The 19,133-nt window shown below is 33.0% G+C and overlaps 1 protein-coding gene across 2 annotated transcripts; it reads left to right on the forward strand.

Moving 5' to 3' along the window:
• The first annotated feature begins 1,318 nt into the window (after positions 1-1,318).
• LOC114419773 lies at positions 1,319-2,913 on the forward strand. Of its 2 annotated transcripts, none has more exons than XM_028385551.1 (4): positions 1,319-1,498; positions 1,613-1,806; positions 1,900-2,062; positions 2,486-2,913. In XM_028385551.1, the coding sequence occupies exons 1-4, from the start codon at positions 1,421-1,423 to the stop codon at positions 2,711-2,713; spliced, it is 663 nt and encodes a 220-aa protein (XP_028241352.1). In that variant the 5' UTR covers positions 1,319-1,420; the 3' UTR covers positions 2,714-2,913. The 2 variants fall into 2 exon arrangements, with proteins under 2 accessions (XP_028241352.1, XP_028241353.1); XM_028385552.1 differs by having other exon boundaries at positions 1,321-1,498; positions 1,613-1,800.
• Positions 2,914-19,133: the final 16,220 nt, after the last annotated feature.

Raw genomic sequence — 19,133 nt, forward strand, 5'->3', positions numbered from 1 at the left:
TGCCCTCATATTTTAGCAATGTTGCATATTTTGCCTCTAAATTTTAATAATGCTGCATTTTTATCCCATAATTTGAGGGTCAACTAACAAAATTAATAGACAATTGAGGAAAAGTACACATTTGTCACTTTTTGAAACTCTGGGAGCAAAATTTGTGGGGAAAAAATGTGGAAGCAAAATTCGTAACAAAGTCAAACTCTAGGGAGAAAAATGTAATTAAGCCAAATAAACATAATCTTAGACAAAATGAAATTTCAACGAAGAAGGGTGACAATTTACTAATTAGGAAAATAATGTTTTTTTATCATTTGGAAAAATAGTGTTTCGTTACATTTCTAGTATTCTATGGTAAATGTTTATGTTGTTTGTTTTAACTATTTTGATTTAGTTTGGATTTCTACATTATTTAATAGTATTAAACGAATTTAGTAGACAATTGAAGATAATAGTATCGTGTTTTTCCATAACATTTTGTGGAAAAAATTTAAATCGGATAAATATCATTTTGGTCACTGAAAAAATGTTAAATAGTGATAAATGAGTTTCTTAGAAAGATGAAAAATTTAAATTTAGTTCTTACATGTGAAAAAAATACGATAAATTAATCATGCAGACAATTTAATAATAAATTGGGTCTTAAACTTTATAATTTAATGTCAAATTGATCCTCAAAAAATATAATTTATTATCAAATTAGTCTTTAAACATTACAACTTAATGATAAAATGATTTTATAAACAATGGTAAGATTAATCTATCACACTTTATACACATTTGAGAACTAAATTTAAAATTTTCATATTTTAGAGATTAATTATTACGGTTTCACACTTTGAGGGACCAGTATTTATTCAATTTAAATTCCTTCCGACAAACTCTCAATAACATAACTAAGTGATTAAAAACAATTAATTAATGTATTAATTAAAATTATACCTAAGTTTGATCCGTAATAAAAATAAATAAATTTAATCAAACTTTACTTATCTCTCATTTAAAAATTATTAAGAAAAAGAAACTCTCAATTATTGGATCACATATAATACAACAAGTATATCATATAACTTCATCAAACTAGTCCATTATTCCTTTAAAAAGAAGAACAACTATCATAGTTCCTCCATTCCTTTTATCAGATCCTTTATTTATCGATACCCCTTCCGGTATTATAATTAATGTTATACCAAGATTGAGAAAAACAGTCTTAAAGTTCCAAAATAATATATAAACAAAAATATTTTTTTATACCTAAAGCGATAAATAAAAGAAATGAAAAGAGTAATAACTTTAAAATAAAATAAAAAAAGTTGTCATTACTTCGTCTTCCTCTGTAATAAACTCCCCTAAAAAAGCAAGTAACGATTTCGTTGAATTCATTTCTTCGTCATCAGCTTCAGTGTGATTGTGAGCAGAAGCAGCAATGGCGCTTTCCTCCGCATTCCACGAACGGCTCCACCACATGGACCGCGCTCGAATGCAACGCCTCTCTCTTCTCCAGGTTCAGTTCAATTTCAATTAACCTACCAAACAATTCAGCATTTCGATTTTTCCAATAACATTAAACTCTGAGCATGCAAGATCAAGATCCGTATTCCGAACCTTAATTTTGTAGGCAGAGAAAGAATTGCAAGGGAACAAGTCACGCGTTTTGGCTTCAAAGCTCGCTAACATCAGAGCCACGGAACAGAGGTGCTCGTGGCTCGATCAGAAAATTGCGTCGCAGAATTTCAAGCTTCTGGCTCTCAAGTCTCAAATCGAGAACCTCGAAGCCAAGCACGAATCGCTTTCACTAGAACTGAGGTATAGGTATAGCCACTACGTGTGTGTTGAACTTGAACTTGAACTTGAATTTCTCTCTTATTCAGTGAAATTAGTTGATTAGTTTGGCTCAAATTTTAGGTCGATGCAGAACGAGGTGGAGGAGATTGAGGAATTGCGCGTGAAGAGAGACTACTATTACCAGGCAAAGAGGATGGAAATGAAGGAGTTCAAGGAGATTGCGGAGAGGTTTGTAGTAAAATGTAAAGTGGAAGTTCAGAGTTTGAGGAATAGAGTAAACGAGGTAACTACGTCATGATTGAAAGTAAAACAGTTTCACTTGCTATCAATTTGCGTGAAATGAGTAACAATATGAGTTAATTTTACCAAGGGGATTATTGTTAATTTTACCAAGGAGTTCAGGCTAAACAGGAGGTTGATGTTGCATAAATTGTTATAAATTCCTTGAACCTGTTTAAATGTTTTAAATAACGGTACGATTTCGTCACGTTTGTTGATATGGTGACAAATTACTCACAAATGCAGTCGACGCAGTTCCAATTGTGGTCAAGTTGCTGTCGCAAACAATTAAAAAAACCTTGATGTCGCCGTCCCAAATGACGGTTGCGGATCATTTTTTGAAACCTTGTTTTCAATTCCTATAAAAAAATGAGTTAATTTTGGTGGTTGCTAAGTTTTTGAATTGAAACGTGTTTTTCTTTTTCAGTTGAGGTCATCTTTCGTGGAACTTAAAAGCAACAGTGGCGACTATTGCAATTCGGAGATAGCTGCTGCTGAAATGAGAAAGTTGGAACTCCTGGCTGAAAATGAGAGTGTCTGTAGAAACATTGATTATAACCAACAAGTAAAAGCTCATTTGCAAAAGCAGCTTCAGAGTATTCTGATTACGCAAACACAAGATAAGGGATCGGAGGTGAAGAGTAGTAATGGCTAACTATTCTTGAACTTGAATCTGTTTCTTAGAGGCTTAGCCCTTTGTTTGTATTGGCCAAAAGGAAAAGGACTATTCTGATGACACATGATCAAGACTCAAGAGAGTAGCAATAAGTCGAGTAACTAAACTTTGGTCAAGGATTGCTAAAGATTGTTAATTGTACCGAAATAATTAGAAATAGATAATTCCTACTTAACCCACTGAGAGATCCATAATATAGTTTGTTAGAGATCTATGTCAGACTTAGGCATAGCTCTTAATGATTTGCAATTATCAAGAGCAAATTAATCACTCCTTTTCAAATCACATGAACTCTTAAGTAACGGGACAGTGAAGTTTTTTCCAAACTTTTTTCTTTTTAAAGACATTACATAACAAAAGAATGAAAACTTCTAGAAAAAATAATTATAGACAAGTATGCTCTCAAGGCATTACAAATAAAATTCGGAGCTATATCAAAAATATAAAAAAAAGGACAAACTAGCAACTCATAAGAGTGTTAGGCACAACTTTTAATTTTTTATTTTTGGTTTTTCTTTTCTTCTTTCAATGAGAAGCTAAGACAAACACCTTCTTATAAAAGCTCTCAAAAAACAAAAGAGCTTATTTTAAGAAAGAAAACAAAATAAGGAGTTTAAAGAAAAGCTTTCTTGGATAGCTTTTCTCCAGCTATTTGGTGACTTATTAACTTAGGCACCTCTTCAAGGTCTCACATTGTGCAATGATTACCTTTAGAGTGTGTTTGGATAGAGAATTTTAACTGAGGAAAGTAATTTATCAGAAAATTTGAATTTTTGTAATTTAGAATTAACTGTTTGGATGTTTTTTTGTGAAAATTTAAAATTTTGGAATTTTAAAACAATTTTAAACAACTAAAAATCTGAAATTTTAATTTCCTTCTAAAAGGTGAGAAATTGAAACTCTCTTCTTACAGTCTTCTTCAAGAAATCCCGTCTGAGCTCGTGGAACATTGATTGGGTGCGAGAGCTTAGAGGAACATGTATAACTAGCACACCAAGCATATTTTTTTTTTCATTCATTTTTTCACCCTCATAATTTAAATTTCTTTTATCCAAACACAAAATTTTGAAAATAAAAAAATTTCAATTGAAGTATTTGAAATTCTTAGAATTTAAAATTTCTCAGAATTTAAATTCTCCCATCCAAACACACTTTAAGCTTTTTTTTTCTTTACCTTAGTATGCTTTTAGTCGTGCGTGAAATATATAAAGAGGTTTGATAACGCTTCATAGTATATTTAATCAAGCTACTAAAACCTTTACTTTTTGTACCATGACAGTTTCAAATGATTACATTCATATGAACTTTCAGAAAATATTGGAAACTTAGGATTCGTTGGGTAGAGTGGAAAGAAATAAAATGAAAGTAAATTGAGATGAAAATTTTAAAATAAAATAGTATGTAAAAGTATGAATCCCATCTAATTTTATTATTCATTTATCTTTTTTTTCTACTCTCTTTCACTGCATACGAACGAACCTTAGTGCCACTCAAGTCCTTGGCCATAACAACCTCCATACCGTCGTTAGATGATTTTATATGAATATGCTACAGTGCACATGCCATTAGTTTGACTAATGGTCTCATATCCCTAACATAAAGAAATATTATTACTTTTAACAACTATCCTCATATGTTCTAAAAGAGTGAAATGCATCAGGAGCTTGTTAGTGAACTAAATGAGTTAGAAAAAAAAAAGAGGAGAGGCAAAGCTTGTCGGAGGGGGAGATATCAAGGAGAATTGAGTTACAACAGTTGATCGGGAGAGTGCTTAAGAGAAGTGAATCTTTTCTCTGGCAAAAGGAAAGATCCAAGTGGTTATTGGATGAAGATTATAATTTTAAATACTTCCATTCAGTTATCAATTGGAAAAGAAGGAAGAGTACTTTCAAAGTTCTAGTCATTGATGGTCTAGGGCGGACGATCCCGTCAAAGTAATATTGGAGGTTAAAAGTTTCTTCCATGAAAGGTTTTTGGAGAAGGAGAGGAATAGGCCCTATCTTGACGGGGTCAATTTCCCTCGAATATCGCAAGAGGTCTATGATATGTTGGTTGCAAGCTTTGAGGAGGCTAAAATCAAGGAAGTGATCTGGGATTGTGAAATCTCTAAGAGTTTGAGGTCAGATGGATTTAATTTGAAATTCATCAAAGCCTCTTGGAGCTTACTGAAGGAAGATGTCAAAAGATTTCTTAGGAAGTTTCATGTTAATGGTGTGTTCCCTAGAGGTCGCAATGCATCATTCATCACCTTGATACCTAAGATTGAGGATCCACAAAATCTGGGGGATTTTAGGTCCATTTCACTGGTAGGATGTATGTATAAGATCCTTGCTAAAATCCTTGCCTGAAGACTAAAAGGTGCTTTGGTAGTGTGATTGACAAAAGGCAAATCGCCTTCTTGGAAGGGAGAAACTTACTTCTTGGAGTCTTGGTGGCAAATGAACTAGTTGATAAGGCAAGAAGAAGGAAAAAGAAGTGCTTAGTTTTTAAAGTTGACTATGAGAAAGCTTATGTTTCAATCTCATGGGACTTCCTATTGTACATTATCCATAAACTGGGTTTTGGGGAGAAATGGTTAGGATGGATCAAACAATGTTGGCTTCAACTCAGATTTTCATCTTGGTAAATGGAAGTCCCACATATGAAGTACTCCTCAAATGGGATTGAGAGAAGGGGATCCAATGGAATCATTTCTTTTCACCATTGTTGCAGAGGGTTTAAGTGGTATGATGAGGGAGGCTTCGTACCCCATTGCCCAGAGGCTCTTCGCTATGCGAAGGTATGGGGGAGGGATGTTGTACGCAGCCTTACCCTTGCATATGCAAAGAGGCTGTTTCCGGATTCGAACCCATGACCAACAAGTCACCAAGGCACAACTTTACCGCTGCACCAGGGCTCGCCCATGATGAGGGAGGCTATTGCAAAAAAATTATTCCACAAATTTCCCATTGGGAAAGATGACATTGAGGTAAATCTTTTGCAATATGATGATGATACATTGTTCATTGGAGAGGCCACATATAATAATTTGTTGACTATTAAAAGCATGCATGTTGAGATGTTATGAAATAGTTTCAAGACTTAATACGAACTTTACCAAAAGGTTCATTTGGAGCAATGGGGTTAGAGAGAAACACCTATGAGGATTTTGGTAACATTTTAAATTGCAGGTTGATGAATTTTCCTTTTCTATACTTGAGGATCCCGGTGGGAGCAAATCTAAGGGCAGAGGAGACTTAGTCACCAATCTTGAAGAAAATAGACAAGAGATAAGCAAGGTGGAAGCATAAAACCTTATCACTAGTGGGAAAGGTATGTTTGATAAACTCAATACTGGCATGCCTTCTGTTATTCTACTTATCTTTTTTCGAAATGCTGAGTGGGATTATGAAGAAAGTAATAAAAAAATAAAGAGATTTTCTTTGGGGGTGTGAGGAGGGTAAAAAGAAAATAGCTTGGCTTAGCTGGAGTAAGATTTGTTGCCTTAAATTATGTGGGGGGGGGGGGGGGGGGAGGGGGTTGGGGTGAAGGATATTACTTTGTTTAATGAATTTTTACTTGCAAAATAGAGGTGGGGAATTTTTCATCAAAAGGATAGTTTGTGGGTACAAGTATTGGAGTCCAAATCTAGTGGTTGGAGGAGTCTTAGAGAAAAAAAGGGCTGAAGGTAGAAATTCTATTTGGTGGATGGACTTGAAAAAAGTGTGTGGTGGAGGTGAGGGAGGAAAATGGTTTGATAAAAGGTTGACATGGAAATTGGGTGATGGGAATTGAAAGACACTAGTTTTTGGCATGACACTTGGATTAGTGAGCAATCATTTGCTGCTTTATTTTCATGACTATTTCTAAACTCTTTACAACAAAGAGAAAGTGTAGGCGAAGTAGTGATTTAGGAGGCTGCGAGCTGGAGATGGAATTTTCTATGGATGAGGTGAATGGGAATTATTACAAGAGCAACACTTTATGAATTTGTTGAGAGTGATAAATTTAATTAAGGGGACACATGATGTATTGAATTGGTCAACTAAGCCTAATGGTATATACTTTGTTAGATCAACATATAAAGGTATTATCGAGGAGAGATTTGGTGGAGATGAAGATCTGTTGATGTCACTACTATGGAAGATCAAGGTTCCACCTTAGGTAACACACACCATTTGGAGAGCTTTGTAGATTACCAACTAGAGGTAACCTCATAGAAGAAGCATTCCTCTAAATGGTCTTTGATGTGTCACTATTTTCTCCTATTTCTTAACCCTTTTTGTCACCATTTTAATTATTGATTAGCCTTAATTGTCAAATTAATTATGCAGTTTTATCATTTGGGCCTACTTGACTAATTTTGTGTTTTTAATTTAATTTCAGGAGAATTATAAGTAATTGGGCTTGAATCCGGAATTGGGCTTGGACTTGAAGAGAACAGACAATTTTATTTTATCAAATCTTTTCTTATCCAGATTTTATTTCATCTAGATTTTATTTTGTCCAGATTTTATTTCATCCAATCTTATCTTATCTTGTCCAGATTTTATTTTATTTCGTTTATGGGCTTGGATTGAAAATAAATTTGTTAGCTTTGGGGCTGAGAACCTCTATAACAGCACCAGGGTTTTAGTTTAGAGAGTCTTTGGAGAGAGGAGAATAATTTTAGGATTTTGCAATTCCAATTTTTATTATTGTTCATGCACACTGTTCACGTAGAATAAAATTCGTTTTCTGCAATTTCATTTCTGCTTCAATCTACAATTTTGTTTTCTGCTGATTAATGGAAGGCTAAGTCTCCAGCGTTGTTTTCTCTTGAGGATCAAGCACAACTCTCTTTGAGGTTTTGTTATTACTATTGAATTCTGATAAGTTTTTCCTCTTCACCAATTACTCTGTATTTGTTGCTATTAATCCATGCATGCTTAGTGCTTGATTAATTGTCTTTGCGCTTAATTTACGTTCATGCTTAATGATCAGTTTCGTTCATGATTAATTGGTGTATGTGTTGCTTAATCACATAATGACAGCCTTATGTTAATTTTCACTTAGTAATTTAATTTAGGGTTGAATTAAGTGGTTGAACTGATTAGGGATAAATTCTCGTAACCTAAGATAAGAGACTTGCTTGTGAATCAAGGGGAAACAACTAATTCTGCTATTTCTTTAATTCGAATTTGCTCGCAGTTTAATTTACAAAAACAAACAACCCCCCCTCCCCAATTCATTACTGTTTTATTACTATCTATTATGAATGTTTGGTTGACCATTGCTCGTTGGGAGACGACCTAGGATCACTTCCTAGATACTGCATTTTTAATGTTTATTCGATTCGGGGTATTATTGAGGAGAGATTTGGTGGAGATGAAGATCTGTTGATGTCACTGCTATGGAAGATCAAGGTTCCACCTTAGGTAACACACACCATTTGGAGAGCTTTGCTTGGTAGATTACCAACTAGAGATAACCTTCATAAAAGAAGCATTCCTCTAAATGGTCTTTCTTGTCTATCCTATGGGGAAAGTGTTAAGACCATTGAACTTGTTCTGTTGTCTTGCCTTAAGGTTCATGATATTTGGAATCAATGATATTTCTGGTTGGACTCTTATTTGGTGCTTTCCAACGATATATGTGGCCATTTTCAACAAGTGCCATCCAGAATGATCAGGAAAGAGGAAACTAATAGATGGTTTTGGTTTGGTGTACAATGATGTGGTGCACTTGTAATTATAGAAGTACGTGTTTACACTCTAGAAATGTCTTTGATAAGCAGGTTCTGCTGTAGAGTATTATTATATCGGCTTGGGGATGATTGTTTAGGAATTTGAAGAAATTTCATTACTCCTTTACCGTGCGTTTGGATACTGTAATTTAACGGAGCATATCAATTATTTAATGAATTTAAATTACTGTGTAATTTGTTAAGCTGTTTGGATAAAGCATTTTGAGAGAATTTGAATTCACGTCATTTTGGAAAATAATTTTGATCACTTCAAAAGGTGAGAATTAAAATTACACATAAATAAAGAGAATTTGAAATTCTCTCTCATGTCTCCAGCGACTCTTCTCTCTCATTGACCTCATTTCTCCTCTTTCACGGACCTCACTTCCTCTCCAGCGACCCTTTCTCTCATGTGACTTTCGTTCTCCCTTCTAGTCTCGTTCTCCCTCACTCAGTTTGCTCTCTCCACGATGAGTTCTTCTCTCTCGCAGAGGCTCATTCTCGTTCTCCCTCACATGCTCTGTTCTATTCTCTAGGGTTTTGTCCTCCACACTTTGTTCATCACTCTCTGGTGAGTCTTCTTTTAATTGTATTATGATTTTTTCCTTCAATGTCTCATTTAGGGTTCATCACCCTTTGTAGTGTAGCTGCTTTTTTTTTGTTGTTGTTTGTTTTTTTGTCAATGAAGGGGTTTGTGTTTATTAAACTGGGAGTTATTATTTGTTTAGCTATTTTATGTCACAATTGTCTTATTGGGGGATTGAAAATGTGAATAGGGATTGATGTGCCTTCTTCCCAAACGGTTCTCTGACTTAGGAGCAGAAGAAGGTTTTGTGAATTGTTTGTAAGCATAGTGTGTTTGCTGCCAATTGGTCCAAATTATATGTTTTCATCATATGCGTGTGTACCTAGCATTCTACTGACCATTATACGGGCACATTTGGCATGTCTCAAGTTTTTGTGAGCTCCTCTACTAACTGAGTCTCGATTCTCATCCTAATGATAATGCGTTCAGTGAAATGTAAATTAGGTTCTTGTTCACACAGGTAGATCTTATTTTCTCACAATAAGCTAATAGTTATAGCTTCCATATTTCAAACGTAATTTCTTACATAGCAACACCAGCAGGTTTCCAAACACACTAGTAGTAGGGGTGGAAATGAGTTGGTCTAAGTTGAGCTTGGCTTCATAAGGATTCATCCTAACTTGCTTTCCTAATAAATAAAAAAAACCAAACCTAGCTCATTGAAAATTTTCTCTACCTTTTCTTTCTCTCACAATCTGTATTTTAAGGCAAAAAAGTTGAAATTGAACAAATTTTTAGCCACTTGCTTGCAGTCTTTCACTCTTTCCATAAGTTGTCTTCTCCTTTTCAACAGTACTTCTTGCAGCCTTTTTTGGGTGATCTAGTTTGGGTTTTACACAACATGTATAATCATCATGGTGAGAGTAAGCAAGAACTATGTAATCTTCTTGCAGCCTCCTTTGTAGCACTTTGGAGATTTTCTCTACCTTTTCGCTCTGTCATCATCTGTATTTTAATACCTACAAAATTACAAATTGAACAAATTTATAGCCACCTACCCATATTTCGTCTTCTCCTTTTCAATTGTACCTCTTGTAGCCTTTGATGGGTGACTTTGGTCATTGTATACTGAAGTGAATTATCATGGTGAAAGTAAGCAATTAAGAACTCTATAATCTTCTATAGGTTAGAATATATTTTTAAATTGCTCTTGCTTACTTAATTGCTGAATCATTGTTCCTTGTTTCATTGAACTGATAGTAAACTTTTTTTTTTTGCTGGGTACACTGATAGTAAACTATGATCACTGCAATATGATGTTTTATGTTGGTCATTTGGAACTATTGAGAGAGATGGCATTTAGTGCTATGCAAATGAATTAGTATCAATGCCTATTTTTGGAAAGAAATTCTGATAAATGGACAAGTGAGCAGATTCAGGCTATGGGATTCTATGAGAATTCTTAATTAAAACCTAAAATTACATGATCTTCTTTCCTAGTCTCGGTTAGGAGTAATTGAACACCTATTAAAAGTTAATTATTATGACACTTTGAAAGGAAAAGTGAATGGCAGATTATAGAAACCAATTGAGTACTATTAAAAGAGGTAAATAAGAAATGACTTTCTTAGTGAAGTAGAAATAAATAAAAGTGATTAAAATAATGCTTTGAACCAAAATGTATAACGGTAAAACACTCTAAATGTAGAACAGTAAGTGTACAATAACAAGTGAACTAAAGATATTAGGGGACTTGAAGTGATTATAAATAATAGTAATTACATAATTGGCATATGAAACATAATACACTAACAGTAAGTGTACAATAAGTATTTTTTTATAATTTTTTATATATGCTGAATCTAAAGCACTTCATTATAGAATTAATTAATCAGTACTTTAATTGCACACTTCTAATTCTAACAGATAATTTTAACAAATCTTAAAAGTAGTATATCTAAAACCTGTGCAATCATATATACCTTATCAATCACATCCCCTTTGCAATTGCCTAAAGTGTATTGGTTGGATCAAAGGGACTAGCAAGTAGCAACAATGATTTATACGTACGAGATAGGAAACCCTGCTAGTATCCGATTTTTATGAATGAAACTTGTATGTGATACATCTATTATCTATCAGCCACAAATCTGTAACAAGTTGGTTGATGCTTCCATATGGAAAAGCCACAAATCATTAATATGAGTGGAATTAAACTTGAATTTCTTAAGCTCCCTATGTCTCGAGTTTAATTTTTTATTACAGGGGTCTAATCAAACCCAAAAAGAAAAAAAAAACTTCTTTTTTGACTTCTTTTTTTGTTGTGTATATATAGTTAAGAGACATTTCTTGTCATCCAATTTATATTCTGCTAAAGTTAACCTCTAGGCTCTTGCTTGTGACAGCCTAATGTAGAAAAATATGGGCATTAAAATTTAGAGCTTATTTACATCTTTTACCTACATATTTGTTTTAAATCTCAAAATATTATCTTATATCATTATCATGCAGTTTGGATTGAGAAGAAATGGATCCTAGCATAGTTGACACTGCAATTACTTCAAGAAAACGTAAAAGAGAAAAGTATAAGAAGATAATCTTATTAGTTGCTGCTTGTGTTGTTCATATGATCATTGGTGTAGTGACATGGTATCATAATAACTATTTTGTTAAGGAACCAACCCGTAATTGGGAACTAGAACGTCACAGCTTCCTTAATCGTCTTTATAGAGGGACAAATAAAGATTACATTGAACAATTGAGGCTTAGTAAAAATGCATTTTTTAACCTTTGTAGAATTTTACAAGAAAATGGTGGATTAGTAAGAACAAGAAATGTTCCAACAACTGAAGCAGTAGCAATGTTTTTACATATCCTTGCTCACAACCTAAAGTATAGGGTAGTACAATTTAGTTATTGTAGATCTAAAGAAACCATAAATAGGCAATTCAATGATGTCTTGAGAGCGGTAATGAAAGTGAGCAAAAGGGTGATGTCTCTACAAATGTGTTAGCTGCTTGTGGGCCATATTTAAGGTTTATTTATGTGTTACCTGGGGGGGAAGGGTCTGTAGGAGATTCTCGAGTATTACGAGATGCATTATATTGTCAAAACAAACTTGAAATTCTAACTGGTAATATTTCTTGGAAATAATTTTTTTCTTTTTTTGGGGTCTAGTTTAAGCCTATGTTTGTTATTTTAAACATTGTAGATAAGTACTTTCTTATGGATGCAGGATATACCAATGGTTCGGGATTTTTAGCACCATATCCAGGGACTAGATATCATCTCAATGAGTGGATTGGAAACACCCCTCAAAGTTACAATGAGTTATTTAATCTCCGTCATGCAAGTGCCTGAAATGCAATAGAAAGATCATTTGGGATCTTGAAAAAAAGATGGAGTATATTAAGAACTCCTTCATTTTTTGATATAAAGACACAAATAAGAATTATCAATGCTTGTTTTGTGTTACACAATTTCATAAGAAACGAACAACAAACTGATCAACTTTTAGAAATTCAAGACTTAGAATTCTTATCTGTTGTTGATGAAGAGTTAGTCCATCAATCAAGGGAAGGAGTTCAAAATAATGTCATAGATGATATCATAACTATTCAAGCTACTGAAGAATGGACAAGATTTCGAGATACATTAGTTATGAATATGTTTGCTAACTATCAAGTTAGAAGAAACTTTGCTTAGGTATAGTTCCTTTTTAAATGTAATTTGTTATTGCAGACAAACTTTGTGTGCTTTGTCACTATTGTACTTTGCTATTGAAGATAAACTTTTATGTACTTTGCTATTGCATAAAAACTTTGCTTGAAATATTTTCTATGATTGTGCAGTGGACTAGTCAAATGAATAAAGTAGGTTGTATCTAATATTTGTTATGTGCAGGTTAAATAAGTGACATTAACTTCAATGGAGTCATCTAATGAAAAGATGACGGGCAAAAGAAAAGTTTTAGGAAAAAATAATGAGAAACAAGAAGTTATTTTACATGGAATTTGGAGATGGAACGTGTATTGGTTGATGTACTTAGAGATCAAAGGAATTTGGGCAACAAGGGTGACAGAGGTGGAAAAGGTCAGCATTGAATGATGCAACCGCAATGTTGTCTACAAGCTTCAATGTCACATCACATAATGTCAAAAACCGTATCAATTTATGGAGATCGTGGTATGGTATTGTAAGTGACATCCTTGGCCATAGTGGATTTGATTGGGATGACACTAAACACATGATTACAGTTGAGAATGAAAATGTTTGGAATGAATATTGCACTGTAAGTATTCTTTAATATGTTGCTATTTGTTATTCAAAGTAGATTGGATTTGACTTTTTCTTTTTTTTTTCCGTCGCATAAATCGGCTAAACCGTTCCAATTCAAGGTGCTTCACAACTGGGATGATATAGTGGATTTGTGTGCTAAAGATAGAGCCACTGGTCATGGGGCTGAAACTGCCATGGATGCTGAAACGATGGGTAGAGAAACAAATGAAATGGAATTCATGGGGTTAGGTGCTACTGCTACCATAGACTTAGAAGAACCAAGCTCTAATACAAAAGAAAAAAAACAAGGTTCAACTCCTTCGGGCACACATTCTCATAAGATAAAGATGAGAGAAAAAAAAAAAGGAATAACAGCTTCTTTGGATAAAGTGGCCAAACTCTTTTAACCTGAATGGTAGAAAAAATGAATTGTAAAGTTGATGATGAAGATATTCAAAGAGTGTTACGTGAGATCGCTTTGATACCAAATCTTAATAGACAACAATGGGCTAAATCTATTAAATAGTTAGTTGACTATCAGAAACAGTATTATGGAAGCCCTTCTAATTCACGAAAAGGCAGATTATGTTTTAACACATATTGTAGAATGAAACTTGGTGAGTAACCTTTTTTATGCCTAGTTGAAGTCATATTTTCACTATAGTTATTAGTCTTCCCTGTCGTGACTTGTATTATCTTGTTTCTTCTTCTTTCAATGGCAACATTGGATGTTAATTATTCAGGCTCCTCGACCTTTACCCTTGATGATGAATGAAGATTAAGGAATGAAGAACATTGTTTTTTAATTTCTTTTAGTTATTAGGATTGTTATGTACTCAATTAGTTGATCTTAATTTGGACCTTGTAATTCTTGTTTAAAATCTTTGTTTGGAACTTGATTAATTAAGACCTTGTAATGCTTGTGTTGATTCATGTTTATGCGTTGGTGCATTATTAGCAATTTAAATTTTTAACCCTTACGAACAATGAAATTAATATCATTTGAATTTTGTATGAGATACTTGTCCTTAAATTACATAATTATTTAATTTTAATATGTTTTTTAAAATTATTGCGAGACTAGGTAATTAATTTTTTTAACAAGAATAACGAATTACATATCATTCATCTTTTAATTTTGTAATATTGTTTAATCCAATTTTTTTTGTGTGTTACTTCAAGAATATTGTATAAGATTCAAAATTGTTTAGTATTAAAATTATTTTGATTATTTAATTATTAAATATTAAAAAACTTATTATTATATATTGTATAACATTAAATTTATTTTGAATATTTAACTATTTAAAAAATGACTTATGTTTATTTTCATTCAATATTGAAATTTTAATTTTTAAATAAATATTTAAAAATGAAAATTTAAATTTCATTGAAATTGAATTACTTTGTCCAAACAAGAAAATTAAAATAAAAAAAATTAAATTGTCTCATCCAAACAAAATATTTACAAAAAGAAAGAAATTTAGATCAAAACAATCAAAATGATGTGTATTGAATTTTCTAGAAATCTTTAAATCTCCAGTCCAAACACATTAGGCAGTGGATATCTAATCCAGGAGATTGTCTTTGTATTGTCAACTAAACACCCTCATGAGGTGGTGGCGAATATTTGTTGTAGGGAAGTGATTCGGGGCCGTGAGAAGCAAAGTGGAAGTGTGTGTGTTATATGATGTTCGATGATGAGTCATGTGGTGTTGTGCAGAGATGTTCTACTGCAGTGGGAATTTCAAATGGAATGAGATTGTTGTTGGTATTTAATGTGGTCTTGGTCAATTAGAGTCAACCATTTTAATGCTTCTGGGGAGTTATATAAAATTTATTATTTGATATACTGGAGGTGTTAGTGGGTAGTATCCTACTTTGGGGGCGGAGGTTATTACCTATTTATGTTAGTTGGTAAATAAATGGTAACCTCCATTTTCTTAATTTGACGGGGAGATTGTATGACTCTTGATGTAATCTATTTAAGGTAATTTTGATACCATATTTAATATAATATAATATATTTTGGTTGTTAAGAAAATATCAGAATTATCCTCTTTAAGTGGAATCTTTTGAAAGATTACTCTCCTTGAAATTGGCTCCGAGAAATGGGTCAAATTAGTTTCTTGATTAAAACCCCAAATCTTGTCCTTTTATCACCATTTGTGACCACAATCTTTGAAATCTTCTTTCTAGCATCCAATACGATATGTTCTATAATATATTTGTCATTACCCTTTTTCTTGACATTATGACATGCTTTCATGCATGGAGCATAACTATCATCACCTTTTGCGGATTGATTGATTTTCTAAATTGAAATCTCGTTTTGATTTGTAGGGCTTATGTTAGCCCTAACTACATTCATCAAAGTTTCCAATTCAATCATCATTTTTTCACTATTCTCAACTTGCTTCACCTCTTGCACATTCCCTATGCCTAGACATGGCACCCACCCCCTCCCCGTCCCCAAACCTTACCATGTTTCCCATCCCGTCCCCACTCCCCATGGTGGAGGTATTTTTTGCTCTGTCCCCGTTTCTCAGCTTCCCACGGGATCCCATTTTACATTAAAAAATGTCAAAAATTATAAAAAAAAAATACAATTTTTTTGTTTTATCTTAATTTTTCAACAATAATAAATTTAAGATTTAATTCTAAGTTTAAAACATGAGTAAAAATACAAAAATAAATCAATAATAATAGTAATAAAATCACAAAAGCATAAAAAAACATCCAAGAAATATTCAAGTACACATTAATGTTACAATATTACACAATAAAAATAATAAAACTAGCATAACATTACACGTCTTCATACAATAAATAATATCATCATATTGAATCAAGTCTTCATACTTTAATCCAAGTGTAATGAAACATCTTCAACATCAAACCTACACAATGAAACATGTAAATATGTGTTTAGAAAATATAAAAAAGTCATGAATTAATATAATAAAATTTTCATACCGTTGGCGTTGTTGTGTCTGCATCGTCAACTATTAAGCAAAATTCCATCTTTGATTTTAAGGAACCTAATGACATAATTATACAATCATTAAAATAAATTAATTGCTTAGAAGAAAAATTTACAAGTAAAATTAAATTTATTACCTTCAATCTCATTACGCAACCAATCTTGAGAGCACATCAATGCCTCAACAGTGTCTTCATTTGATTTGCTACGATGTGGAGTCAAAAACTATCCACCAATTTTAATTGTAGCTCTGAAGCAACCGTTGAGATAGGAATAGCTAGAAAGTCTTTAGCAATCCTTTGCAAAGTAGGATACATGACTCCAATATTTTTCCAATATCCCAAAATGTCAAAGTTACTAATATTTGATTGATTAAACAATACAGACTCCTCCAAGTATAAATCCAATTCAGATTTAACACAATCACCAGAAGAAGTTTCTTGAACATATTTTAAAAAGTCAAAACTCCAATTCAGATACTACTTATATATATGATAATTTTATAGAGGCTCCTCCAAGTATAAATCCAATTAAGATATTACTTATATATATATGATAATTTTATTTTGTACTTTTTTTACAAGTAAAATACTATATTAACCCTTATATTTATGTTATACATATTATAAGTTATGAGGGTATATAAGTAAAATTTTATATACGCGGGGATACGAGGACCCTGCGGGGCAGAGAGCATAGCCCTCGTTCCCTAATTAGCTGCAGGGGGTTTTTCATCCCCATCTCCGTCCCCGCGAGAAATTTTTCCCCGACCGCAAGGCCCCGAATAGGGCAATCCCCGCGGGGATCCCCGAGTTGCGGGGAGAATTACCATGCCTACCTATGCCACCTAAACATTCCATTCATTTCTCCTTCTTGTGCCCAAGTTGACCATATCTAGAGCAAATAACATGTAGGCCTTCATATTCAAGGTTTAGTGAAAAACCTAAAACCATAATGAGTTTGCAATGGTTTCTCTAAATCCAATTCAACACATACATACGAAGATATAAAGTTGGTTAGGTGGTTAAGAAAGAAAGGGGGGAGGGGGGGGGGAGTTGCAGATTCAATCCCTCTTACTAACAAAAATTAACACATTAACAATTAATTAACATTAGCCGATAAAAAAAGATTAACTATGTTTTATGTCTCTAAAATTTTGTGAGTTTTCACTTTTAGTCTTTGAACAAAAAATTAACTTGTCTTAGAATTGAGGGAAGTAAAAAAGAAAGGGACGAGGTTGAGAGAAACAATAATTTTTAGAATTGAGGGTTGGGGAGCTCGTTGATGAGGATGCTACTTTGTGTTTGGATGAGGATTTAGGAACATAGGTTTAGTGTTCTTTTCAGATGTGAAATTCATTACAGGTAAAAAAGATTTTGGAAAGGCAAAGGAACTTCTGCCGACTAAACAATCCCAAAAAATGTTTAAATCATTTTAAATAAATTTTTGATGAATTTTAACCGCCATAAAATGAGTCACCATTAAACAAAATTACCATCACTTTATAACTTAATGGCGAGTTTTGACAGAATGATTAAAAACATTAACGAACAAAAATTTCAAGAACTAAGACAAATTATTTTTTTATTTGAGGACTAAAATTAAAAACTTAAAAAAGTTTAAAAACTAAAAATATAATTAAAATCCTAAACAAAACACATATACATACAAATTTTCTTGAGAGTGATCTAGATGGTAAGTGATCAAACTTAAAGGAATTTGCATAGCTATAGTATCATACATACGTCCTCACCATGAAGACATCATTATAAAATTCAATAGGAAGACACTTAATTTGGATCCAAAGTGAAATTTTACGCGACTCTTTAGCATGCATCAAGAAAAGACTTCCAACGTTGCACTATAAGATAATGATTAACCACCATCCATGGCCCTTCAAACAATGCAAACTTGTAATCCTCCTCACTGCTAAACCCCACTTGATAATAGTAATTGTCATGCAAATCAATGATTTGAATCTTGCCATTCTAAGTTCAACTTCTTTGGAGTTTCTCCTTCAAGATTCTAAAATCAACCTTCTTCCCTAAAACATTAACAACCAAAGTATTCTTTCATGGGATATACCAGCTAAGAAGTTCCTCATAAGAAATAGGAACCACTGGTCCATCAAAATTCTTTAAACCTTAATTAACACATTTTTAGTAATGTGATCAAGCTGACCATCATCATCCACATCCATCATCAAATCTCTAGACACACCCCAACTGCCCCCACAGGTTAATTTCAAAAGCGCGCTTCTCCTTATACAGACTGGTGACACCCACCTGAATATCCACCATAGACTCCAAAGATCCTCCTTCAACCTCCTTACCTTATTTTTTGTGCTACGAAGAAGTTATTGAATAAAAAAAGAACCCTACTTGCATCCCTCTTCTGTAATACCCTATTTGCCAACATCTTCTTGTTGCAGTTTTTACGTTGGTCTTGTCAAGTGTAGGATAACAACGCACTTTAACCCGGCCGTAAGTTTAATAGTTATTATCAGTTAAAGGAATTACTAAATATTGTTACGTAATTATTAGTATTACTTTAATTTTCTGGATTTAAATTTTCTAAAAATAAGCTTCATATACTGAGAATCGATTATTCGATTCCTTTAAAATGAAAATCTATGCAAAATTTAGAATCTGCCATTCAAGTAGTCCTACTAATATATATATATATATATTTTTTTTTTCTTTTCTTCAAAAGTAAATACTTATTTTTTTTCTTTTTTTATGGATACAGTAACTTAAATTTGTGAATTTTTCAATACTAGGAACCAAGCCCAATGTAAAACGAGGCCCAGCGTAGATATTTCGGAATTGGCAGGATCCTAGTTCTCTCTAGAATCTTCCGTGCTAAGTGGGAAAGTAAAAACCCTAATAAAGAAAATTTTGACAACCCC

This window comes from Glycine soja, chromosome 7, assembly GCF_004193775.1.
Source record: "Glycine soja cultivar W05 chromosome 7, ASM419377v2, whole genome shotgun sequence".
Taxonomy (NCBI): domain Eukaryota; kingdom Viridiplantae; phylum Streptophyta; class Magnoliopsida; order Fabales; family Fabaceae; genus Glycine; species Glycine soja.